Genomic DNA, 27037 nt, shown 5'->3' on the forward strand with positions numbered 1-27037 from the left:
GAACAAGGTAGCATGTAAAATAAATGGCTGTAAATTTTAGAAATATATTTTGTGAAGAAAGATAAGTTTTTAACTTACAGATTGGGCTGTGTTTTAAAAATTGTTCTGAGAATGAATATCTTTGATCTCAGAGTGAAATTTTTCTCTCAAACATTTATTCAGCAAATGTTTGAATGTCTTATATGGGCCAGACACTAAGGCTCTCATAGCAGGCAAGATGACATGATGCTTTCCTTCTTAGAGCTTATAAAAATTTGTGTCGCTTATCAAATAAAAATACCAAATAAAGATTTGTTTGTGTGATTTTGTTTTTCCTATCACTCATCTTCCCCAGATTTGGGTTGAGGGCAGAATTCTTGTCTCTTCTTACTCACTGATGTACCTCCAGCTTCTGGAACATATGGTAGACTTGTAAATACTTGTTAAATAAATAATTGATTAGTTGGAAAGAGACATTACAAAAATTACATGTGATTAATTAGAATTGTGATAGGTGCTCCAAAGAGAGTATTATATAATAGAGATCATGTAACAATGGGTCTAATCTAGTCCAAAACTAGATTAGATTAGCTGAAGTTTTAAATTTGAGGCAGTGATTCCTTTTCCCCCCAGCTTTATTGAGGTATAATGGACAAAAAGTACATATATTTAAAGTATACAGTATGATGATTTGACATATGTATACTTTGTGCAGTGATTAACCACAATCAGGTTAATTAATACATCTGTCACCTCACAAAGTTACTTTTGTGTGTGTGCGTAAGGAGAGAGTCTACAATCTACTTTCCTAGCAAATTTTAAGTAACAATATTACTAACTATAATCACCATGGTGTACATTAGATCTCCAGAACTTATTCATCTTAAAATGGAAGGCTTATACTCTTTGACTAGCATCTCCCCATCTCCCCTAACACACTGGTAACCACCATTCTACCCTCTGTTTCTGTGAGTTTCAGATTCCACGTATAAGTGAGATCATAGGTACTTGTTTTTGTCTGGCTTATCTCACTTAGCATAATGCCCTCTGGATTCAGCCATGTTGTTGCAAATGACTGGATTTCCTCCTTTCTCATGGCTGAATAATATTCCATTGTCTGTATATATCACATCCTCTTTTTCATCCACTGATGGGCACTTAGCTTGTTTCCATGCCTTGGCTCTTGTAAATAATGCTGCAACAAACATGCGGGTGCAGATATCCCTTCAAGATAGTGATTTCGTTTCCTTGGGATATATATTGAGAAGTGAAATTGCTTGCTCATATGGTAGTTCTATTTTTAATTTTTTGAGGACCCTCCATACTGTTTTCCATAGTGGCTGCACCGATTTACATTCCCACCAACATTGCACAAGGGTGCCCTTTTTTCCACACCTTCCCCAGTACTTACCTCTTGTGTGTTTGATGATAGCCATTATAACAGGTGTGAGATGATATCTCACTACGGTTTTGATTTACATTTCCATGATGATTAGTGATGTTGAACACCTTTCATGAACCTGTTAGCCATTTGTCTATCTCCTTTGGAAAAATGTATATTCAGTTTCTCTGCCCATTTTAAAATCAGATTGTTTTGCTCTTTGCTTTCGAGTTACATGAGTTTTTTTTATATATTTTGGGTATTAACCTTTTATCAGGTACATGGTTTGCAATTTTTTTCAGAGGTGGGCTTTTCATTTTGTTGGTTTCTGTTGCTGTGCAGAAGTTTTTTAGTTTGATGTAGTCCCACATGTTTATTTTTACGTTTGTTGCCTTTGCTTCTAATATCATATCCAAAAAAGTATGGCCAAGACCAATGTCAAGGAGCTTTCCCCCTATGTTTTCTTCTAGGAATGTTAGGATTTCAGTGATTTTTTAAAACCAAGACTTTAGGAATAATTAGGAGTTATCTAGACATGTTTTGGGGACAAGAATGTGGGTCAGAATGTATTGTAGGCTGAAGGAACAGCTTTGTATGAATGCCTGAGTTGGGGTGTGCCTTTTTTTTAGGGTTGGGTGTTGGCAGGGGTGGGGTTTGAGGAGTAGCATGGTACCAGATGACATACTAACTTTTCTTCTTTTATATGTTGAAATACCAAACATTTGTAGTAAAAACAATATCATTACAGTATCAACAGTTAAAGTAGAAAAAAACTTTTAAATGGTAGTTTAAAAATATTTGGATTCTGATACTTGATGAAAGCCTGTTTTAATTAACTAGAAAATGAGACTCCATATTCCATCTGTGTGCTGGTGATCTCTAAGTCTGTGTTTCTACCTCCGGATGTTTTTGTTTAATTTATGTCTGCATGTCCAAGTTAACATATCCAAAAGTGAACTCCATTTATATCTACTAATCATTTGAGATAAACAAACAAAAAAAAACACTTCATGGATTTTCTATCTCAGTGAACGTTTGTTCACTCAGTTTCTCAAGCCAGAAATCTTTACTCCTCTCACTTTCACCTTAAGATAATGAAACTGTGTCACTACTTAATTATTTTTCCATTTAATTGTATTATACGGCTCAAAGCCATTCTCTTTTTCTTAGGTAAATTTCTTCCTAGATTTATGTTCTTGTTTTCTCTCTGCTGTATTTCTGCAAGTTTTCTAAGCATTCTAGCTTTCTTCAACTTTGTGCATTTTGGTCTTGTGCCACTTGCTGCTTGAGTGATTTTTTCTGAATGCAAAGCTAATCCTGTCTCTTGACTACTTAAAGTCCTACCATCGCTCTTTCAGGCTTTCAGGCTAAAAATTAACTACTTGGCAAAATGTGCTGTGCCCTTCGGGATCCATGTCGTGTGCATCTCTCCAGCCTTTCATGTTGCCCTCCTTTCACATCACATTCTTTATTTACCCCATACTTCTTCAATTTCTAGACATGCTGTTTAAGTTAATTAAAACTTAATAAAATTTAAACCTGTTAAACCTCATTTCCTGTGTTGGATAGCTCAAGTACAGAACATTTCTATCATTGCACAGAGTTCTGTTGGGTAGTGCTTTCTTGACCATATTAAGCTTTCTTTTCCCTGTTTCTTTATGCATGCTGCTCTCCTTTGCTAAATGTGTAATGTGCCCTTCCTTGTTTTACCTAGCTAACTATCATTCTTCCATTAAGACTCAGTTTGGGTGTTCTCATTTCAGAAAAACCTTCCCTGACACCACCTTTTCTTGTTTCCTCTAACTCCAAAGTCTGAACTCTCACCTTTTGCCTTAATGTTTATTGCATTTAAATTCAGGAGTCAGTGTTTGAAATCAAGATTCTAACAGATACAAAGTATTGAAATTTTGTATAAATTAAAGTTTTACTCAATATAGTTTTATACTAAATATGGTGCATGTATTTACCACCATAGAAATGAAGGTACTTAAATGGATCTATCATCTGAGTACTGACTGAAGAAGCACTTCATTAAATAACTATAACCTTAGAAAAAGATAGTTTGTATGTTACGTAGGTCAGAGTTCTCAGATTTACTACTTGAATGATAATTGCATACATGTAATTAGATTTTAAAACAGAATTGAATCTAGCGAATCAGTTTGTCTGAAGGTAAATTTATAAGCAGAAAAGCATTGTTATCAGATGTGTTTTCATTATAAAAATATAGTATTAAATTTGTAGCTATTAGGTTGACTTTAATAAATAGCGTTATCATGAGCAGAGTGGGGAATGTAGAAAGCATCAGTATGATTACCTACCCTCACTCACGTTTATAATATGGTTGCTCATCAGCAAGTTTTACCTCTACTCTACTTACACACTACTTCCCATCGCTCAGCATCGTTTGGCGTATTTCACTTCTGTAATCATTAGTTCAGATATATTTCTGATGTGTATCTGATGAGGAGAGATTAGATTCAGCATTAAGTTTAGGCCTTCAGAAATGATATTAGTGAGCCAAGCAGAACATAAGAAAGGAAAATGTAATTTTTTTTCGGGGGGAAGACTTTATATTTTTGCCCAGGGCTTGACTCTTCTTCTGGGAAACACACATTCTCCTTGCCTATTTGTAATAGATTTGGTGGTTATATTTTCCAAACTAAAGATCTGGATGCATCTTCTAAAAAGAGGTAGGTTTTTTGTTTTGGTTTCCATTTGTTTTGGGGTTTGTTAATCTATCCAACAATATGAGGCTATCATGGGATAGGAAAAGATGCTAAATATTAGAGTGCCACTTTATAGCTTATGGAAACAGTAGATTTCTCAAGGTATTTCTGATTTCAGATATTCAAATTTAAAAGGAAGGACTACCAGAACCCCAGTTTTCTGTAGTTTAACTACACTTGACTTGGGTTGGAAAGGCTTCATTGATATATCTTAGATATTTAAATTGTGTGGCACAAATAAGTACAACAGGCATTTAAAGACACGTAGATATTAATGAGGAATGGTTTAATTAGGGATACTTTCTTAGAAGACCTAGGTTTAAGTAGACAAAAGAAGGAATGGAAAAGAACAAGAAGTAGAAGCAAAGAAAAAGGAATGAACAGTGTTTGGGGAATAGTGTTGAGACAGGTTAAGAATACATAACTAGAATAGAGGATTGACTATAGTATGGAAGTTGATTTTGCCTATCAGGGAAGGCATTAGGGTCATCTGATGAACTCTCCTATAAAATCATTTTCATATGAACACATCACATTGTCCTTATATTTGCTGTCTCATCCTTTCTGTCTGAAAAGCTTTTTTGAGCATAGTTTTTCTGTGTGTGCTTCTATCATACTTTTTCGAATCATTATTCTATTTCTGTACAAATGGGTCTTTGTTTTTGAAAATCATGGGGTTTTTAATATGCCACAAGCAAGCACAAAGCTGAGTTACCTTTCCATGCTCATTGATGACTGTGACATCTAATTTTCAGTTTTCCATCTTTACTCTAAACTCTGACATCATTCATTTGACTTTATTTCCTTAAAGATAATCCATCAAGCTGTCTAACCTCATAGTTCTTCTAGTTCTTAATAAATACCTTCACCTTTCTCTGCTTCAAAAACCATCTCTTACACCATATTAAAAATATTTTTGGTGAACTTTATTAAGGTATAATTTATAGAGTACAGTTCTGTGAGTTCTGACACACTAACAATTGGATAACTAACTCCTCAACAATCAAGATATACACAGTTCCACCATCCCTCAAAGTTCTTTTATGCTCTTTGGTAGTCATTGCCTTATCCATACCCAAGCACTAGCAACCATTGATTTGATATTTGACCCTATAGTTTTGCTTTTTCCAGAGTATTATGTAAATGGAATCATACAGTATGTACTATTGATACTGGCTTCCTTCACTTAACAATATGCATTTAAGATATATCTGTGTTGTTGCACTTATCAGTAGTTTGTTCCTTTTGTTGAGTAGTATTTTCTTATATCATAGTTTATCCATTCAACAGCTGAAGAACATTGGGTTATTTCCAGTTTGGGGTAATTGTGAATGAAACTCTATGAACATTTGTGAATAGATTTTTGTATAAATGTAGTTTTCATTTCTGTTGGATAAATATCTTGGAGTGGGATTATTGGATCATGTAGTAGTATGTGTTTAGCTTATTAGAAATTGTCAAACTGTTTTTCAAAGTTGTTGCGCTACTTTGCATTCCTCTGTATAATTTGTGAGAAATCCAGTTGCTGTGTATCCTTACCAGCATGTGGTATTAGCAGTTTCTTTTTAGTCATTCTAATAGGTATGTAGTGAATTCTGCTGAGATTTTAATTTGCGTATCAATGGTGAATGATGTTGAGTACCTCTTCATATGCTAGTTTGCTATCCATTTGTCTTTTTGGTAATGTATCTGTTTAAATCTTTTACCCAGTAAAAAATTTTGAGTGGCTTGTTTTCTTAAAAGTTCTTTATATTGTCTAGATACAAATTCTTTTCTTTGAAGTATAGTTGATTTACAATATTATGTTAATTTCAAGTGTACAGCAAAGTGATTCAGATACACATATATGTTCTTTTTCAGATTTTTTTCCATTACAGGTTATTATAAGGTACTGAATCTAGCTCCCTATGCTATACAGTAAATCCTTGTTGTTTATCTATTTTCTATATGTTAGTGTGTATCTATTAATCTCAGACTCCTGATTTATCCCTGCCCACTCCTCTTTCCCCTTTTGTATCTATAGTTTGTTTTCTATGTCTATGAGTCAGTTTCTGGTTTGTAAATAAGTTCATTTGTATCTTTTTTGAAGATAAAAGTGTTACCATAAGATATTTGTCTCTGTCTAACTTACTTCACTTAGTATGGGGAATCTCTAGATCCATCCATGTTGCTGCAAATGGTATTGTTTCATCTCTTTTTATGGCTGAGTAATATTCCATTGTGTGTATATATACTGCATCTTCTTTATTCATTCATCTGTCCATGGACATTTAGATTGCTTTCATATCTTGGCTGTTGTAAATAGTGCTGCTGTGAACATTGGGGTGCATGTATCTTTTTGAATTAAGAGTCTTCTCCAGATATATGCCCAGGACTAGGATTGCTGGATCTTATGGCAACCCTGTTTTTAGTTTTTTAAGGAACCTCCATACTGTTCTTCATAATGGTTGCATTGATTTACGTTGCCACCAGCAGTGTAGGAAGGTTTCTTTTTCTTCACATCCTTTGCAGCATTTATTTGTAGGCTTTTAAACTATGGACATTCTTACTGGGGTGAAGTGATACACCTTACTGTAGTTTTGATTTGCATTTCTCTAATTTTTGCTTATTTTTTGATTGGGTTGTTTGTGGTTTTTTTTTATTTTGAATTGTATGAGCTGTTTTTTATATATTTTGGAAGATAAGTCCCTGTTATTTGCAGTATTCACAATTATTTTTTCCCATTCCATAGATTGTCTTTTCGTTTTGTGTGTGGTTTCCTTTGGTGTGTTTGATTAGGTCCCCCTAAATGGGAAAATATCTTTTATATTTCCTTTCATCTTAACCATTTTGAGGGAATCTTCATTTCTTTGTGTAGATCCAAATGTCTGGGTGGTAACATTCTTTTTTCTGAAGACTTTCACATTTCTTCTGATTATTTTTCAGTTTTTGTTTGTCAAAAGTGTCTTTATTTCACCTTTATTTTTGAAACATATTTTTGCTGTGTATAGAATTCTGGGTTGACAGTTTCAGCACTCTAAAGGTGACACTGCATTGTCTTCTGGCTTGCATAGTTTTGGATGTGAAGTGTGTTATAATTCTTCTCTTTCTTCTTGTGTGTTATTTAGGGTATTACCAGTTCTGTTCAACAGTAACTGGAGGCCTTAGCCAAAACAATAAAATTAAGGCGTAAAAAAGCACAATGACTTAAAATTACAATTGTAGTTTTCCTCAGGTGTTTGTATATAAAAATGTAAGAGAATCTATAGATAAATTATTAAAACTGTTAGATGAGCTGAGCAAATTTACTGGATAGAAATTGGCCACATCTATGTACATCAAAAGGAAATGAGTTTTTTTTTTTTTAAGTTAACATTTTTAGTTGACCATAAAAACTATAAAGTAAGAAAGAATAACTCCAATAAATGATATGATAGACCTTAGTTAAGAAAATCATTCGGTGGTATTGAATATTTTTAAAAAATCATAAAATGGTAATCTTTAACATATTGTGGTATTCACTTAGGAGTAGACAAACAGATCATTGAAGGGCCTAAAAACAGATCCACCAAAAAACGGTTGAGAAATTGGACCTAATCAAAGTTACAAGCTTTTTGTGCTTCAATAGACATTATCAGAAATGGGAAAAGACAATTCACAGACTTGTAGGAAATATTTACAAGTGGATCATATATCTGATAAAGGACCTATATCTGTAAGAACTTTTACAGCTCAGTAATGAAAAGATAAATAACCCAATTAAAAAATAAGCAAAGCATTTGAGTAGACATTTAACTGAAGAACATATGAATTACTGATAAGCTCATAAAAAGATGTTCAACATCATGAGTCACTAGAAAAATGAGATACCACTTCATACTAACTAAAATGGCTATAATTGAAAAGACAAGTGTTGATAAAACTGTAGAGAAATTGCTGGTGGGAGTATAAAATGGTCCAACTACTTTGGAAAACAGTTTGGCAGTTTCTTAAAATGTTAAACATAGAAATATCATATGGATCCAGAAATTTCATTTCTATGTGCCTTCCCAATAGAAATGAAAATGTATGTCTTCAGCTGTTTACAACCCAAAGTTCCATCAGTTGTCAAATGGATGTATAAATGTGGTGACATACAACTACATGCTACAACATAGATGAACCTCAAAGACGTTATACTTAGTGGAAGAAGACAGATACTAAATAGCACGTATTATATGATTTTATTTATTTGAAATAACCAGAAAATGCAAACTTACAGAGATAAGAAGTAGATTGATTTGTACCTGGGGCTGGGGGTAGGAATGAGGAGACTCTAAATGGGTACAAGTTTTCTTTTGGAGGTGATGGAATGTTCTAACATTAGATTTGGTGATGACTGTACATCTCTGTACAATATATATTAAAATGATTGAATTATGTACTTACAATGAGTGAATTTTATGGTAGGAAATTATACCTCAATAAAATATTAATTTTAAAAATCCAGACTTACATTCTGTGATTTCATGGGACATGAAAGTAGCCTTACTAATCAATTGAGATGGAATGGTGCTTGGGATAAAATTGTAGTTCTATATTAGACTGTTCATAAAAATGAATTCTGGTGGATTAAAGAACTACATATAGCAAAAGTTCAAAATTTTATGCATACTCATAAAAATAATTATCTTTCAAAATTTTTCTTATACAAGAAAATGTACAAACCATAGCACAAAATACAAAAAAAAAGTTTGTCTATGCTACATTAAAACAAGACAAAGCAGGTGGAGGGTGTATAGCTCAGTGACAGAGTGCATAATTAGCATGCACAAGGTTCTGGGTTCAATTCCGAGTACCTCATTTTAAATAATAAATAAATCTAATCCCTGCCCCATAAAAGACAAACAAAAAAGCAACACAAAGCAAAAAAAAAAAAACTATGAAAAAAATATTGCAGATCAACTATACTTCAGAAAACCCCCACAAAACTTCTGTTTTGAGAGAACAGAATGAAAAGTTAAGCCATAACTGGGGTGGGGGGTGTGCAATTTATGAAATTGGTAATTATTACCCAGAATACATAAAACTGATTTGATTTTTTTTTTTGAAAAACCAACAGTCCAATTGAAAATTGGCAAAAGGACAATCTGTAAATAACATTTCAATATATGCTAACTTTTAGTAGTAATTAGGGAACTGCAAATTAAAATGGTAAGTGATTTTATGTTCATGTGTTTGACAAATATAAAGCCTGATAATACCAAGTTGGTGAGTATTTGGGGAAAACAGGAACTCTTAAACATAGCTGATAAAATATTAAGATCTTTAACCATATAATGCAATATCTAGTAAAGTTGAGAATGGTCATAACTTAGGGCCAAGTAGTTCCACTTAGAGACTTCTACCCAAAAGAAGCTCTAACACTTGGACAGGAAGACACATTTATGAGGATTTTTGATGCAGCTCTGTTTGTAATAACAAAAAAAGTGAAAAGTCACACAGCTCTCAATAGAGAAATGGATAAACTGCATGTATCTATATAAATGAACTCTGTATTATAGTCAGACTGAACTAGGAATTTTGGTTTTTGGTAAGGGTGATCTGAGTTATCTAGATCAATCCTTATGTTGCAAAGTATGAAAAATGCTTGAGTAGAACTTTTTTTTTTTTAAGAGCTGCAAAGATAATTGGGAATACCTAGGTTAATGTTAGTGGTAAGAAGAAAATAAGGGGTGAAAAGCTGTTTAAGCTTGAGGTCATTTGTCATATTTGTGCTTTCCTGGCCAACTAGGGAAGAGGATCAGAATTCAAATCCTAGGGCTTGTCCAAGGTAGATACCCTTATAGGATATCTATAGAAATTAAGCTGGACTTCAGAAGGCCTTGCCTTCAGGGTAAAAGCAACCAGGCCTAAATGTCCTTTTCCCCTGAAGTCCCAGGAGGAGGTTACCTGTTGATCAGAGCAGGAAAAGGAAAAAGTAAAGGAGAAAAATACCTGAGATTGAACATGTCACAAACTGGCCTTCTAACAGATCTGTACCCTGAGGTAATCAAGGAACCTCAGGCCATGAAATTAAAGTGTTGCTGTGACCTAAATATTTGTGTCTCTCCAAAATTGCTAGGTCGAAACTTAATGGCCAAAGTGGTGATATTTGCAGGTGGGACTTTCAGGAAGTGATGAGGCCATGAAGGTGGAACTCTCATGAATGGGATTAGTGTCTTTATAAAAGAGGCCCCAGAGAGATAGCTTGCCCCCTTCACTATGTGAGGACACATGGAGAAGCTGGCATTCTGTAACCTGAAAGAGAGCCTTCACCAGAGTCTGACTGTGCTAGCAGCCTGGTCTTAGAATTCCAGCCTGCAGAACTGTGAGAAATAAATGTTTGATTTTTATAAGCCACTCAGTCTCTGGTATTTTGTTATAACAGCCTGAATAAACTAAGACAAGTGTATATTAGTTTCCTACTTCTCTTGTAGCAAATTAACACAAATTTAGTGGCTTAAGACCACACTAATATATTAGCTTACCGTTCTGGAGGTCAGAGTCTGAGATGGGCTTCCATGGGCTAAAATCAAGTTGTTGACAGGGCTGTGCTTCTTTATGAAGGCTCTAGGGCAGAATCCATTGTCTTGTGTTTTCCAGCTTTTAAAGGTTGCCTACCTTCCATGTATTGTTGTCCCTTTCCATCTTCAAAGTGGTGGTTAGTCATTCTCCTGATGCCATCTCTCATTCTGACTCTTCTGCCTCCCTGTTCCCAATTTAAAAATCCTTATGATTATATTGGGTCCACCAGGTTAATCTTATCTTAAGGTCAGTGATTAGGTACCTTAATAATACCTGCAACCTTAATTCCTCCTTGCCATGTAACATAATTTATTCATGGATAATGAGTATTGGAACATGGACATCTCTGTGGAGCCTTTCATTATTCTACTTATCACAAGATGGTTTCTAATTGACAGTGCCCTTAGATGTTTTCTGGAAACAAATGATAAGCATCTTTGGAGGAAGAGGGTACATCCATCCTAGGCATTAGGGAGTTTTTAATCTTTTGGGAGCAAAGCCAGTAAGTACTGCATTAACTGCAGAAAGAAGCAAGGCAAGATGAGCAGAAACCATTAGATAGCAGAATAGACCCATACAACATATAATATTGGAATGATCAGATACTGATTTTTTAAATGACTGTACTTACCATACTTAAAGAAATTACAGACCTAAATATCTGCAAGGACTGGGGAGCTGTAAAAAAAGATGTTAAATATTTTAAAAGAACATTGTAAAAGTTGTTAAAATTACTGAAATCAACAAGTCAGGGAATGAACTTCTCCCTCTTATGGGACAAACAGAAAACAAATAAGATAGTAGATATAAACCCAGTCATACTGTTAATTACATTAAATGTTATCTAAACACTTCATTTAAAAAGCAGAGATTTACACTGGATAAAGGTGAAAGATTCAACTATATGTTTTCTATAAGAAGCTCAATGTAAATATAAAGACATAAATAGGTTAAAAGTTAAAGGATGGAAAAAGACATACCATTGACCCTTAAACAATGAGTGGGTTGGGGGTGTTGACTCTCTACACTGCTGAAAATCCAAGTATAACTTATAGTTGGCCCTCCATACTGTCCTCCATAGTGGCTGCACCAGTCTACACTCCCACCAACAGTGTAGGAGGGTTCCCCTTTCTCCACACCCTCTCAAGCATCTATCATTTGTAGATTTTTCTATGATGGCCATTCTGGCTGGTGTGAGGTGATATCTCATTGTAGTTTTGATCTGTATTTCTCTGACAATTAGCGATGCCGAGCATTTTTTCATATGCCTATTGGCCATTTGTATGTCTTCACTGGAGAATTGGTTGTTTAGGTCTTTTGCCCATTTTTATTGGGTTGCTTGTTTCTTTGATATTAAGGTATATGAGCTTATATGTATACTGTATATTTTGGAAATTAGTCCCTTATCAGTCACATCACTTGCAAATACTTTCTCCCATTCTGTAGGTTGTCTATTCATTTTGTTGATGGTATCCTTAGCTGTGCAAAAGCTTTTAAGTTTAATTAGATCCTATTTGTTTATTTTTGCTTTTATTTCCAATATTCCAGGAGCTGGCTCAAAACATATATTGCTGTAATGTATGTCTGCGAGTGTTCTACCTGTGTTTTCCTCTAGGAGTTTTATAGTATCTGGTCTTAAATTTAGGTCTTTAATCCATTTTGAGTATATTTTTGTACATAGTGTTAGAGAATGTTCTAATTTCAGTCTTTTACTGGTAACTGTCTAGTTTTCCCAGCACCACCTGGTGAAGAGACTGTCTTTTCTCCATTGTTTATTCTTGCCTCCTTTGTGGTAGATTGACCATATATGTGTGGGTTTATTTCTGGACTTTCTATCCTGTTCCATTGATCTCTGTGTCTGTTTTTGTGCCAGTACCATACGGTTTTGATTACTGTCTGAAGTCAGGGAGCATGATTCCCCCAGCTCCATTCTTCTTTTTGAAGATTGTTTTGGCTATTCTGGGTCTTTTGAGTTTCCATACAAATTTTAACATTTTTTATTCCAGCTCTGTGAAGAATGTCGTTGGTAACTTGATAGGGACTACACTGAATCTGTAAATTGCCTTGGGCAGTATGGTCATTTTAACAATATTGATTCTTCCAATCCAAGAAAATGGAGGACAGTGTGGAGATTACTTAAAAAACTGAAAATAGACTTAACATGTGATCCAGCAATCCCATTCCTGGGCATATATCTGGAGAAAAATAAAATTCAAAAAGACACATGCACCCCAGTGTTCATAGCAGCACAATTTATGATAGCCAAGACATGGAAACAACCCAAATGCCCATCAACAGATGACTGGATAAAGAAGATGTGGTACATATATACATTGGAACACTACTTAGCCATAAAAAAGAAGAAAATAATTGCAGCAATTTGGATGGACCTGAAGATGATCATTCTAAGTGAAGTGGGCCAGAAAGAGAAAGAAAAATGTCATATGACATCATTTGTATGAGGAATCTAAAAAAATAATAATAATAAGGACACAAATGTACTACTTATTATTTGTAACTAAGATGATTGATTTCTTGAATATGTGCAAGCACATCTGACTGTTCTTTATGATTGGATTACCACATTCTGTTGATTCTTATTTTGTAGTTGGCTTTATTCCTTTGATAACTATGTAAGTTTAAAAAGCTAAAGATCTAATCTGTTCTTAGAAACAATAATTAGCACATATATGTAAATTTAAAATGTGTAGTATACTGTATGTATGTATTTACATGCAATGTATTGTGTATGTGCAGTCAAACTGTAGTAATTCTACCTAATAAAACTGAAAAAGGAGAAAAAGAAATTGATCAAAGAAACTAGAAAAAAAAGAAAATTTACAGTTGGCCCTCTGTGTCTGTGGTTCCTCCATATCTGTGGTTCAGCATCCGTGGATTTAACCACCAGCAGATTTTGTAGTTCTATAGTATTTACCAATGAAAACAATCCACCTATAAATGGACCCATGCAGTTCAATTCTGTGTTGTTTGAGGGTCAACTGTGTAACAAAAGTGGTAGTCATAAGAAAGTTAGTGTGTCTGATATAACATCAGATATAGTAAACTTCAGACCAAGAAATAGGACTTTGGAACAACGATAAAGAGGAGCATTTTTTAATGATGATGAGATCAATCCACAAAGGAGCCATAATATAAAAGTATATGTGTACCTAATACCAGAGATTTGAAATACATGAAGCAAAAACTGACGGAACTTAAAGGACAAAGTTAAGATAGAAAGTTAGTAGAAGTGTAGAAGAACGCTTTCAATCAAGTAGGCCTAAATAATTCTAATAACTGCAGATACATGTTCTTTTCAAATGTATATGGAATATTCACCAATATAGATCAGATGCTACCTGCAAGTCAAATCTCAGTAAATTTAAAATGGTTGTAATCTTGCAAAATGTGTTTTATGATCACAAGGAATTCAGCTGGAATTCAGTAGCATTTCTGGAAAATTCCCAAATATTTGGAAATTAAACAGTACATTTATAACTTACATGTAAAACAAGGCATCATAAGGGAAATTAAGAACCATATCAAACTGATGAAAATGAAGAGACAACTTATCAGAATTTATGAGATGGCGCTAAAGGAGTGAATAGGGAAAAATTTATAGCTTTGAGTGCTTTTATTAGAAAATGACAAAGGTCACATATCAATGTGAACTTTCACCTCAAAAACTTAGAAAAATAAGTGCAAATAAAATAAAAATGATTAGAAGGAAGAATGTATTAAAGGTAATGCAGAAATCAAAAATGTAGAAAAGGGTAGACAGTAAAATGATTGAAACTATAAGTGGTCTTTTGGAGGAAAAAATCAATAAAATTGCTAACATTTTGGCCAGAGTGATCAGTAAAGTAGAGGAGATAATTAAGCTGATATTGGAAATGAAAGGGATATCACTGCAGATTGTACAAACATTAAAAAGGTAATAAGAAAAATCTTTGAACAGTTTTATGCGAATAAATACTATAACTTAAATACAAATTGCCAAAACTGATCAATTAAGAAATAGATAACTTGAACAGTTTTATATTGACCTAAAAAAACTTGGATTCATAATTTAAAACCTTAACCATAAAGAAAACTCCAGGGGTCTGGTTTACAGTTAATGAATAAATATTGTAATACACAAACTCAGAAAACAGAGAAGGATGGTTTAGTTCCCAGTTTGCTTTATGAGGCAAACATAACCTTGTTACCTTAACAAAGACATTTCAGTAGAAAGGATGCTTAAAATCATTAGTCATCAAGAAACTGCATGTTACAACCTCTATGATATACCCATACATGTATATTCATTAGAGTGGCTAAAGTTAAAAAGATTGACATTGCCATATGTTGGTAAGTCTGTGGTGCAACTGGATCTCTCACATATTACTGGTGGGAATGTAAAAGAGTATATCCATATTGCAAAACAACGTTCAATTCCTTAAAATATTAACAACAAGCCAAAACAATTTTACCACTCAACTCAACGATAACACTCTTAGATATTTATTTAAGAGAAATGATTACATATATTCACAAAGAGTTGGTATGCATGTACACATCAACTTTATTTATAATAGTCACGCATTTTAAAGAACCCAAATGTTCATCAACATGAAAATTGATAAGCAGGTTGTCCTATATCCATATAAGGGAATACACCTCAGCAGTTAAAAGTACTGATGCATGCAATCTTCATGATAGGTTGCTGAGTAAAAGAAGCTAGACACAAAAGAGTACATGCTCTGATTCCATTTATGTGCAACTATAGAAAAGACAAGTCTAATTTATAATGACAGAAAATAGATTAGTGTTTCTTTGGGTTTGGGGTTCTTTCAGACAGCTTATTCAAAACAGCACAAGGGTACCATTTCAATTAATAGGAATAGTCTATGTCTGGATTATGTTAAATGAATGTATGCTTTGTCAAAATTTATTAAACTTTTTTAAAATTGGCATATAATATTGTATGACAATTGTATCTCTATAAAATTGACTGTAAAAAAAATCAGAGTACATGTTTGTCAGCTGACTGTGCAATAGAGGAAGTTTGTGAAGTGGAATATATGTAGTAGGAGAAATTAAGCAAAATGCAGCTAAGTAAAGAGAAGGATGTATAAAATACAGGAGAGAGAGCAGCATGTAAGCATTGTAAGAACAACTTGGATACTTTTGATTGGATTCTAATGAAGGATGTTAACATCAACAGATGTTCACTAAAGGAGGTACCTTGGGGCAGAAGGAAAGTATTCCTAGATGAATGCTCTGAGATATGATAAGGAATGAAGAGCAATGACAGTAAATATGTGTGCAAACATAAAAGAACATAATGTTTAGTGAAGTACATGAAGTAATAACAAATAAGAAGGAAGTCTAAGTCCTGGAAGGATGAGAAAAGATTTTGATTAATTTTAGACTTATACCCTAATTTCTGGGAGAACCTCGAAAAGAATAGAGATAGAAGGCTTAATTTTCATACTGATAAAGGAGAAACAAAATTGAATGAAAAATACTCAGTCAATTTCAAAATTTGAAAGAAAGGAGAAAAATAGAAGCTGGATACAAATAGAACAAAAGTAGATAAGGAATTTAAACCCAAATATAAACTTCTAAATTTAAATTACTAAATTCTGATGAAATGTTGTAGTGTTTTAAAAAAGAAATTCCATGTTATTTAATAATACAGAAAGGTTATAAAGAAATAACTGAAAATGACCTTATGGAAACAGTAACCAAAATTGTGTTATAGCTGTGTAATATTAGACCATATAGTTGAATACAAAAATCATTCCTAGAAATAAAATGGGTCACTTCATAATTATATAAAGTTCTGTTCACCAGGAAGATAAAACAATTAGAAGGACTTGATAATATAGCCTCAAAAACTTACAAAACAAAATTTTAAAGAGCAGTAGACAAAGCCACAGTTTTATAGGAGATTTTGCATACTTTTTCTCAACACTTCATAGAAAAAACAAACATTAAAAAACAAAAATGAGTAAGGATGATTAAAGAACACAAATAACATGTTAACCTAATGAACAAATAAAGAATGTTGCATCCAACAATTTTAGAGTACATATTCTTTTTAAGTATATGTAGAGAAGTTTCAAAAATTGTTTATATCAACTATAAAGACAGAAAATTTCAAAGGATTGGAATGATGTTGGGCATTTTCTTTGATTACAGTGTAGAAATCTGTAAAAAGGGTAGACTGTCCATATATATTTGGAAATTAAGAATTATGCTTCTAAAAAACATGAATCCAAAAAGAAGTCATAATGGAAATTAGGAAATATTTTGACTCAATGATGAGAAAATAATGACACATCAAAAGTTGTGGAATGCAGCTTAAAGGAGTACATAGATAGAAACTGATAACTTTAAATGCATATGTCAGAGAATAAGAAAGGCTGAAAGTTAATAAGCTGCAAATCCATTGCAGGAAGGAAAAATATAAGAGCAAAATAAACACTAAATAGATGGCAGGAAGAAATAAAAACAGGCACAGGAATTTAATGGCTAAGAAAACAAACATATAGTAGAGAAGATCAAGGAATCAAAAAAAGAATTCTTTTTAGATCTAAAAAAATGAGAAACTTCTAATGAGCTTGACCGAGAAAAAAGAGAAATAAATGAAGTGTAGAATGAGAAGCAAAAAGGACATGACTGCAGGGCTGTTGACATTAGATAGATATAAGATATGAAGAAACATTTTATGCAAATAAATTAGAAAATATAGTTGAAATGGGCAGGTTCCCAGAAAACTATAACTAATGTGAGAAATAGAATGTATGAGTAGTCCTTTGACGGTTAAATAAACTTGATCATTAAGTACTTCAGAAAGACTATTCCCAGTTGACATCCCTGACATGTTTTTTTAACTGTTCAAGCATGGCATCTTACATTTCCTAATTTTTTCCCAGAGAGTGGAAAAAGAAAGAACATTTCCACTCATATGAGAGTACATAACATTGATGTCAAAGCTTGACCAAGTACAAAGGAAATTTATGGATCATCAGTCTCATTGGTGAACATTGACGCAGACATATGAAAGGAATAATCAGGACAGGAAACCTAGCAGATATATCTCATGATAATATTGGGTTTTCCCAGGAATGGAGGAAGATTGGTTTAATATTCAGTGTAATTCTCCATATTAAGAGATGTAAGACAGAAAAATGACAAGGTTATTTCAATAGATTCAAAGTAAATTTGGTACTCAACCACAAGAAATAATGAAATTTTGCCACTTGTAACAACATGGATGGGCCTGGAAGGTATTATGCTTCATGAAATAAGTCAGACAGAGCAAGACAAATACTGTATGTTTTCACTTATAAATGAAATCTAAAAAATTAAACAAGTAAACAAATATAACAAAACAAACAGACTCAAGATACAGAGAAGAAACTAGTAGTTACCAGAGGGAAGAAGGGTAAAATAAGTGAAGGGGATTGAGAGGTACAAACTACTAGGTATAAAATTTAAAAAAAATTACAAGGATGTCATCTACAGTACAGGAAGTATGGTCAGTATTTTATAATAGCTTTACATAGAGTATAGTCTATGAAATATATTGAATTACTGTGTTGTATGCCTTAAACATAGTATTGTAAGTAGATTGATTGATTGATTGATTGATTGATTTGGTAAAAATTCAAGGTCTTTTCATGGCAGGGCCCCCAGCCCCCCAACTTCCAGCAAGCTAGACATAGAAGGAACTTCTTAATGTGATAAGTAGTATTTATCTTAAAGAATACAGCAAACATATTTAATGATGAAAATTGGAATGCTTTCCCATTTACATTGGGTATAAGTCAAGGATGCTCACTATCACCACTAATTTTCAACATTATAATGGAGGTCCTAGCTAAAGCAATACGGCAAGAACAGGAAAAAAGAAAGCAATAAGGATTGGAAAGGAAAAAACAAAACTACGATTATGTATAGATGATATATTTGTGTATGTAGAGCATTTTCAGATAAATTGTTATAGTTACAGAGTTCAGAATGTTTAGATACAAAGTCTGTTTACAAACATTAATTGTGCTCTACAAGCCTACAAGAAACAGAACTTTAAAGATATTTATAATAGCACCAACACTATGCAGTATGAATAAATCTTTACAGGCTATCTATATCTATATATATATACCGTGGTCTTACCTACTGAAGAATTGAGAAACCCGATAGAATAAAAATATAAGTCCTTACTTGCTTTCTTCTTAAGGCTTTAAGGCTCTTTCTTTCAAGCTTAAGTCTAGGAAATGTACATTGTTTAAATTCAGTATACTTATGTAGGGAGAGGCTATACATTTTGTCCAAAATACCAGAGAATAACATCCTAAAATAGTGGTTTGCAATATTATTTTTGAAGTAAATTGATCATAGCAGAAAAGAGTATCTTACTAGTAGAGATTTGGAGCTCATTCAGTCTGAATTTTTATCCAATGTGAAAGTCTTCTGTAGCATTCTAAAAAGTATTCTCTGGTGGAAGTTCATTCATTTTTCTGCTTGAAATTTCTACTCATGGGAAATCGTCTTGAATTATTTTACCAAGATTTTATTAAGTACATATTTACCATGTACTGTGATAGCACCTTACTTTGTCAAATTTAAGGCATCATTTGTTATAAGATGCATTATTCCTTCATCTTACAGTAAATGAAAAAATACTGCCACTTTTTGACACACCATCGATTTTAATATTCATTTTGATTATAGAGATTTTAAAACATTTAAAAAAGCATTTTATAATTTATGGAACATTTCTACAGAAGTATTTCTACTGTTTTACAGTTTAAGAATACTAATCTACTTTATTTTTCTTTTTGCAGATCTATAATGCTTTCTTTAGTTCTTTTTCCTCCATAATTTAAGCATCCTTAAATTTGTTCCTTTTCTTGGTATCCCAGTTATTTTGTCATCCTGGTCATTTTTCGTTGGATGCCTTGTAGTTTATCAATAACCTGCTTAAAATTGAATGTGATACAGACTTCAAAAAGCAAATTGTAAAATTAGCCAGAAAGTAAAATGCTTCTGTAAGCATTTCTGTAATTCATGAACTAGAGCTTTGTTAATAAGATTTTCAGTAATGTTTGTCCTTAAAACAAGGCGAAATTGTTGTTTTAAGTTTTACAAGTAAGTTTAAATTTAAACATCATATTTTTCACAGCAAGAATTTCTCTCCATTGACACTCATTTACTCATTTTTGTAACTGAGGTTAAAGATGCTACTTTAAGTTAACATTTTTTGTAACCAGTGTAAATAATTATAATACATGTCTCTTTTAATTATTCTTCTCCTCTTAACAAAATCATTGCGAAACAAATCTGCCCATTATTTTAACCTGGGGATGTTTCTAAATGACAAAAATGTTTATTTGTTTTAGTAGTGAATATTCACATTTGAGTATTTACCTTTTTTACAATATCATAATTCCTGGTAGTCATTGTGTGACTTCTTACTATGTTGTATACATTGCCTAGTTCAGCTTCATTCAACTAAAGGAAAAATGACCCCCCATAATATGTTAAATTTATAATTTTCTGATTTGTGTAGAGTTTATGGTTTTTTGATTATTATAAAATTAAGCTTTTTTAGTAGTTAATACACTTTTCTCTCTTTACTAACACAGGTTTTGAGAGTATTTTAGAAGGGCTTTATGGACCACGGCTACGAAGAGACCTCAGTTTATTTGAAGGTAATTTTTAAAAAATTTTATTAAAAAATTTTAACCTGTCCATTTTACAAATGAAAAAACTAGTTGTTCTATACTAACTTTATATTAAAATGAATTTGTGATCTCATTTAATTAGAAAATATTTTTTAAATAAAATGATGCAAATATTGTTTCTATGATTACATAATGTTATATAATCTTTTAAAAACTTTTAGTACACTGATCAGAATGAAAAATGAAGCTTGTTTTTGGCTTGGTGGTAAAATTTAATTTTTGTTATTTTACATATTATGTGCCTAACTTTTTTTTAAAGAGGACTTAAAGGGGTTCGAGTAAATATATATCTCCTGTTGCTATGATATGGGTGGCCTAGACCTCCGATTGTCACTCTGAGAAATCCTGCCATGTGTGTTCAGAGTTTTATATTTATATATAACCCTATTTGTTATTTACTATAGCCTCCTCTTCCAAACATTCTAACATAAATCCTGGAGGGAGATTTTGATCTATGCTATAATTGCTGTGCTATAGTTTAGTTTTTTAATTGTTTGCTTGGAAATGTAGAGCACTAAGAACATTTTGATAGACATTTGAAATTTTATAGTACAGTTCATTCACAAAATGGGCAGTGCTAGTATATGTATTTTTTCTACTTTGATTTTGATAGAATTATTTCTTAGTCCCATGCCTGGTCAATTTTATATACTAACTCTTATCTTCTGTAAAACTCTGGTACTTTCCATCCTACAAAGACCCAACATATCTCTAAAAGTCCTTCTCTCTTGTATAAATAAGTCTTTTGAGTTGAGTGAGCGATAGTGATAGTGGGAGTGTTTGAAGTTTTCTACTCATTCTTTATTAATGTTGAACAGGGTAACTGAGTTATGAATCATACAGCTGAAAGCATTTATGGAGAGATCATTTGTCCCAACCAGCCATCTTCAGTCAGATGAATAATATCCCTGCAGAACATGACTTTTAGAACGGAGACCCCAAAATGTGCCTTTTCAGTGTTTTATCATTCTTATGGCTGAGAACTTTTTCTTATATCTCTTAACTTTACTCATTTCTTATTTTATCATGGTTTAACACTAAATTAAATATTTTACCTGATATATTTATAACCAATACTAATTATAGTTTCACCTATTTTTCTGAGCATGTAAATGAAGAAAAGAAAAATCTAATGAAACAATTTAACCTATGCTTGATATTTCTTCAACTTTCCCTTTTTAACCTGCTCTCTTCATTCGTATCAGAAGGCAGCATTATGCTTAACGGCCTTTTATAACACAAGTTGCAAGCCTCTTGTTTCCCCCACTTTCATTTATTTATTTATGTAGTATGTATATATTTATGTTTCTTCAGAAATTAGTTGTTTATTACATAAAGGGCAGAATGTCCTAAGGAAATAAATTTTTTATATTTTATTTTTAGACTAGTTTTTTCTTAGTATTTAAGTAATGTATGTTCATTTTTGGAAATTAGAAAATACAAATGAGTCAGAAAGAAAAATATTACCCCTAGTCCCATGACCCACAGATGACCTTTAACATTTTTATATAAATTTAAAATATGTGTTTGGATGCATTTATACTTTTATTGAAGTTGTATATACAGTATATATAGTTTTTTGTGCCCACTGTTTTTATTCACTAGTGTTACCATTTGGGTTTACTGTTTTTTTCACTAGTACATCATTTGAGTATATAAATTTCTGGATCATCATTCTTAATAGCTGCACAGTATTTCATTGTAGAACTATTATAATTATTTAAGTAATTTAATATCCTATTGTTTATACCTCATTCCATTTATTTTTTTAATTCTGATCTTTTACTTTATGCCTACTAGGGACTCATGGCTTAGTATTAACTCAAAACTGAGTATTTTTCTCGTATGAATTGATGATTATTTATATTAAAACTAGAGAATCTAATACTATTTTGTAAGTAGTTATATGTTATATTAACTCTTCACAGTGTGTACACAAGGACTTTCAAGTGTACAGGCATACCTCAGAGGTATTGTGGGTTTAGTTCCAGACTACTTCGATAAAGAGAGTAATATGATAAAGTGAATATTTTGGTTTCCCAGTGCATATAAAAGTTATGCTTACACTGTAGCATAGTCTCTTTAAGTGGTAATAATAGCCTTATGTCTGAAAAAGCAATGTACATACCCTAATTTAAAATATTTTATTGCTAAAACATGTTAACCATCACTTGAGCCTTCAGCAAGTCATAATCATTTTGCTGGTAGAGGGTCTTGCCTTGATCATCCTAATACAAAATAAGCATTCAAAATATTTATGGCTGCTTACTGATCAGAGTGGTAGTTGCTGAAGGTTGTAGTGGTTATGGTAATTTCTTAAAATAAGATGAGAATGATGTTTGCCACATCAACTGACTCTTTCAGATTCTCTGTAGCATTCAGTGCTATTTATTAGCATATTACCCACAGTAGAAATTCTTTGAAAATTGGAGTCAGTCCTCTCAAAACCTGCCATTGCTTTATTAACTGAGTTATTGTGAAACTCTAAATTCCTTGTTGTCATTTCAACGGTCTTCACAGTATCTTCCTCAGGAGTAGATTCCATCTCAAGAAACCAGTTTCTTTGCTCATCCATAAGAAGCAATTCCTCATCCTTTAAGATTTTATCATGAGTTTGCGACAGTTCAGTCACATTTTCAAGGTGCTGCCTCTAATTCCATTTCTTTTGCTATTTCCACCATATCTGCAGTTACTTCTTCCACTGAAAGTCATCTGTGAGGGTTGGAATCAGCTGCTTCAAAATTCCTTTTTTTTTTCTTTTTAGTTTATTTTATTTCTACTTTTTCTTGGAGCCGGGAGGTAATTCGATGTATTTATTTTTTCATGGAGGTGCTGGGGATCGAACCCAAGACCTCTTGCATGCTAAGCACATGCTCTCCCACTGAGCTATACCCTCCCTACAAAATTCCTTTTAATGTAGATGTCCTGACCTCTTCCCATGAATCACACATGTTCTTTATAGTATCTAGAATGGTGAATCCATTCCAGAAAGTTTTCAATTTACTTTGCCCAGATCCGTCAGAGGAATCACTTTCTATGACAACTACAACCTTATGAAATGTATTTCTTAAATAAGACTTGAAAGTTGAAATTACTCCTAAACCCATGGACTGCAGAATGGATGTTGTGTTAGCAGACATGAAAACAACATGAATCTTGTTGTACATCTCCAGCAGAGCTGTTGGATGAACAGGTACATTGTCAATTAGCAGTCACATTTTGACAGGATTTTTTTTTTTTTTTTTTTTGACCAGTAGGTCTCAACAATGGGCTTAAAACGTTCAGCAAACCATATTGTCAACAGATATGTTGTCATCCATGCTTTGTTATCCCATTTATAGAGCAGAGATAGTGTGGATTTAGCATCATCCTTAGGGTCCCTAGAATTTTTGGAATGGTAAATGAGCATTGGTTTCAACCTCAAATTATCAGCTGCATTAACCTCTAATAAGATAGTCAGACTTTTGAAGCTTTGAAGCCAGACATTGACTTTTTCCTCCTTAGCTATGAAAGCCCTGGATTGTGTCTTCTTCCAGTATGCGGCTGTTTTGTTTACATTTAAAATCTGTTGTTTACTGTGGCCACTTTCATTAATTATCTTAGGTGAATCTTCTGGATAACTTGCTGCAGCTCCTCAATAGGCACTGTTGCTTCACCTTACACTTTTATGTTATGGAGATGACTTCCTTCTTTAAATGTCATGAACCAGTCTCTGCTAGGTTTAAACTTTTCTTCTGCAGCTTCCTCACCTTTCTCAGCTTTCATAGAATTGAAGAGAATTAGGGCCTTGCTCTGAATTAGGTTTTGGTTTAAGGGACTGTTGTGGATGGCTATCCAGACCACTAAAACATTTATATCAGCGGTAAGACTGTTCTGCTTTCTTATTTTGTGTTCACTGGCATAGCAGTTTTCATTTCCTTCAAGAACTTTTCCTTTGCTTTCACAACCTGGCTGTTTAGCATAAGTGGCCTAGCTTTCAGTCTGTCTCAGCTTTTGGTATGCTTTCCTCACTAAGCTTAATCATTCCTAGCTTTTGATTTAAAGTGAGAGGCTTGCTACTACTCCTTTCACTTGAACTCTTAGAGGCCATTGTGGGGTTATTTATTGGCCTAATTTCAGTATTATTGTATCTCAGGGAATAGAGAGGCCCAACAAGAGGAAGAGAGAGCTGGGGACAGGCCAGTTGGTGGAGCAGTCAGAACACACACACAACATCTATTAAGTTTGCCATCTTATATTGGCACAGTTCGTAGCACCCCAAAACAATTGTAATAGTAATGTCAAAGATCACTGATTACAGATCACCATAGCAAATATAATAATAATGAAAAAGTTTGAAGTGTTGTGAGAATTACTAAAATTGACACAGAGATACAAAGTGAATAAATGCTGTTGGAAAAATGGCAGATATACTTGCTCAACACAGCGTTGCCACAAACCTTCAGTTTGTAAAAAATTCAGTATCTGCGAAATGCAATAAAGCAAAGTGCAATAAAACAATAAGACTGCCTTGTATAGATGTACCACAGTTTGCTTATCCAGTCACTTATCTGAAAGACCTCTTGGTCACTTCCTAGGTTTGGCAATTAGGAATAAAGTTGCTATAAACATTTGTGTGCAGGTTTTTGTGTGGACGTAACTTTCAGCATATTTGGGTAAATACCTAGAAGTACCATTGCTAGATCATTTGAAAGGGAAAGACTGTGTTTAGCTTTGTAAGAAACTGTCAGACTATCTTCATGAGTGGCTGTAATACTTTGCGTTCCCACCAGCAGTAACAAGGTCCTTTTGCTTTACATCCTCACCAGCATTTCATGTTGTCAACTTTTTGGACTTTACATTCTAATAGGTGTATAGTGATATCTCACTGTACTTTGCATTTCTCTGATGGCATATGATAGTGAGCACCTTTTCATTTGCTTATTTGCTATATGCATATCTTCTCAGGTGAGGTGTCTGTTCAAGCAGGTTTTGGAGTTATAGAATGAGTTAGGAAATATTTCCTCTGCTTCCTTTTTCTGAAACAAATTATTAGAGAAACCATTTGGGCTGATGCTTTCTGTTTTGGAACATTACTAATTATTGATTTAATTTCTTTAATTGATAAATGCCTATTGAGATTATGTATTTTTTCTTGTGTGAGATATGGTAGATTTATATCTTCTTTTAATCCAAGTTTGTGGGAAACTAATGTTGTCCATAATATTCTTTTGTTATTCTTTTAGTACTTAGGATCAGTAATGATGGCTCATCTTTCATTTTTGATATTTTCTTTCTTCTTTTCCTTGGTTAGCTTAGCTAGAGGTTTATCATTTCATTAATCTTTTCAAAAAATCAGCTGACTCTAATTTTTTTAAGAGGCATAGAATGTAAACTGCAAGAGTATATTGTAAAATGTTAATCATCTCTGAATGATGGGATTATGAATAGTGTTTCTTTTCTCCTTTGTGCTTTCAATATATTTAATACATAGTTTCATAATGAAAAATTATTTTTTAATTATGTTACCCACTGTTCAGTTTCTTTCCTCAAAATCAAGTTATAACTATTTTTGCATGACCTTAATGAAAAACCTAATTTCAGTATTCTACTTTTTCACTTTTTATTGAGCTTTGTTAATAAACTCCAAGTTTATCTTTTGATGTTAGAGGGTATTGAAGAGAATAAAAACATTGAAAAGAAGTGTGATTAGTTAAAAGAAAATGAAAGTAACATCTGTTGGACTTACGTGTTTTGCATATGTTTTTATTTTATTTTTACTACAGCCTTAAGATGCAATTATTATCATTTTACAGATGAGGAAATTGAAGCTCAGAGAAAGTAACGTGCCCAAGGCCACTTCTAGTATGTGGAAAGACCATGTTTCAGTACAAGGTTGTCTAATTTCAGAGTCTGTTTTCTTTCCCATATAGATTAGATAAATGATTGGAGCCTTTGACCACAAGAGTAATATACATGGTAGAAAGGTTGAACTTTTGTCATTTCTTTACCATCAGTTTTTATATATACATCACCTTTTATTAATAAGGCTAATTGTATAAGGTACATAATTTGACCCTTTTTGAGCTTATACCTTCATGTATTAAAATCTCAAAATGAGAGACTACTTATTTTAGATATAAATATCTGATTGATTGTCAGATTTTGTTTGAGAGGTAAAATGAATGTTTTGTTGTAGTGTTTATTTAATTTTTATGACCTGGAAGGACAGCCTGGACAGAGGGAAGACATCTGGCCTAGAGTTGATTTTTCAAAATAGCTTTTCCTTACATTAGAAAGTATGTATGCCACTATCATTTATTTGGACTGAAAATTAAAAGTTGCTATATAGAGAGTAATTATTAAATGTTTGTAAGTAAAGTCACAGATTTTTGAACCCAGTAAAATTTAACAGCATTTATGTAATCATTGATTATTCAGTGCCATTTACTTAACCATATTGGCATTTATTTTAATTAACATTTCCTTGAATAACTCCACCTAAAATAACTAAAATAAATAAAGGTAATCTCAGCATGCCCAATTTTATTTTGCAACTGGCAATTGTTTTAATTAATCCAAAGTTGTCCCTTAAGTCAGCATATTTATCACTGAAACTTTAAGAAACCTTTCAATGATTTTTCAAAAGTACTCCTTTTCCAGACCTACTGTTTTTTCAAAAATCCCAATGCTGGATTTCTTTCATA

General features: G+C 32.9%; 1 protein-coding gene across 9 annotated transcripts in view; it reads left to right on the plus strand.

The window, feature by feature from the left end:
* Nucleotides 1-27037, plus strand: part of LCORL (ligand dependent nuclear receptor corepressor like) — a 154291-nt gene that overhangs the window by 22604 nt on the left and 104650 nt on the right. For 7 of the 9 annotated variants that reach the window (XM_031436803.2, XM_031436814.2, XM_031436815.2 and 4 more), the window contains exon 2: nt 20253-20318. In XM_031436803.2, the coding sequence (XP_031292663.1) occupies nt 20253-20318 (66 nt within the window). Of the gene's footprint in view, nt 1-20252; nt 20319-26116; nt 26226-27037 lie in introns of all 9 variants that reach the window. The other 2 variants (XM_031436809.2, XM_064487797.1) reach the window with 2 other exon arrangements.

This window comes from Camelus dromedarius, chromosome 1 (assembly GCF_036321535.1).
Source record: "Camelus dromedarius isolate mCamDro1 chromosome 1, mCamDro1.pat, whole genome shotgun sequence".
Classification (NCBI taxonomy): domain Eukaryota; kingdom Metazoa; phylum Chordata; class Mammalia; order Artiodactyla; family Camelidae; genus Camelus; species Camelus dromedarius.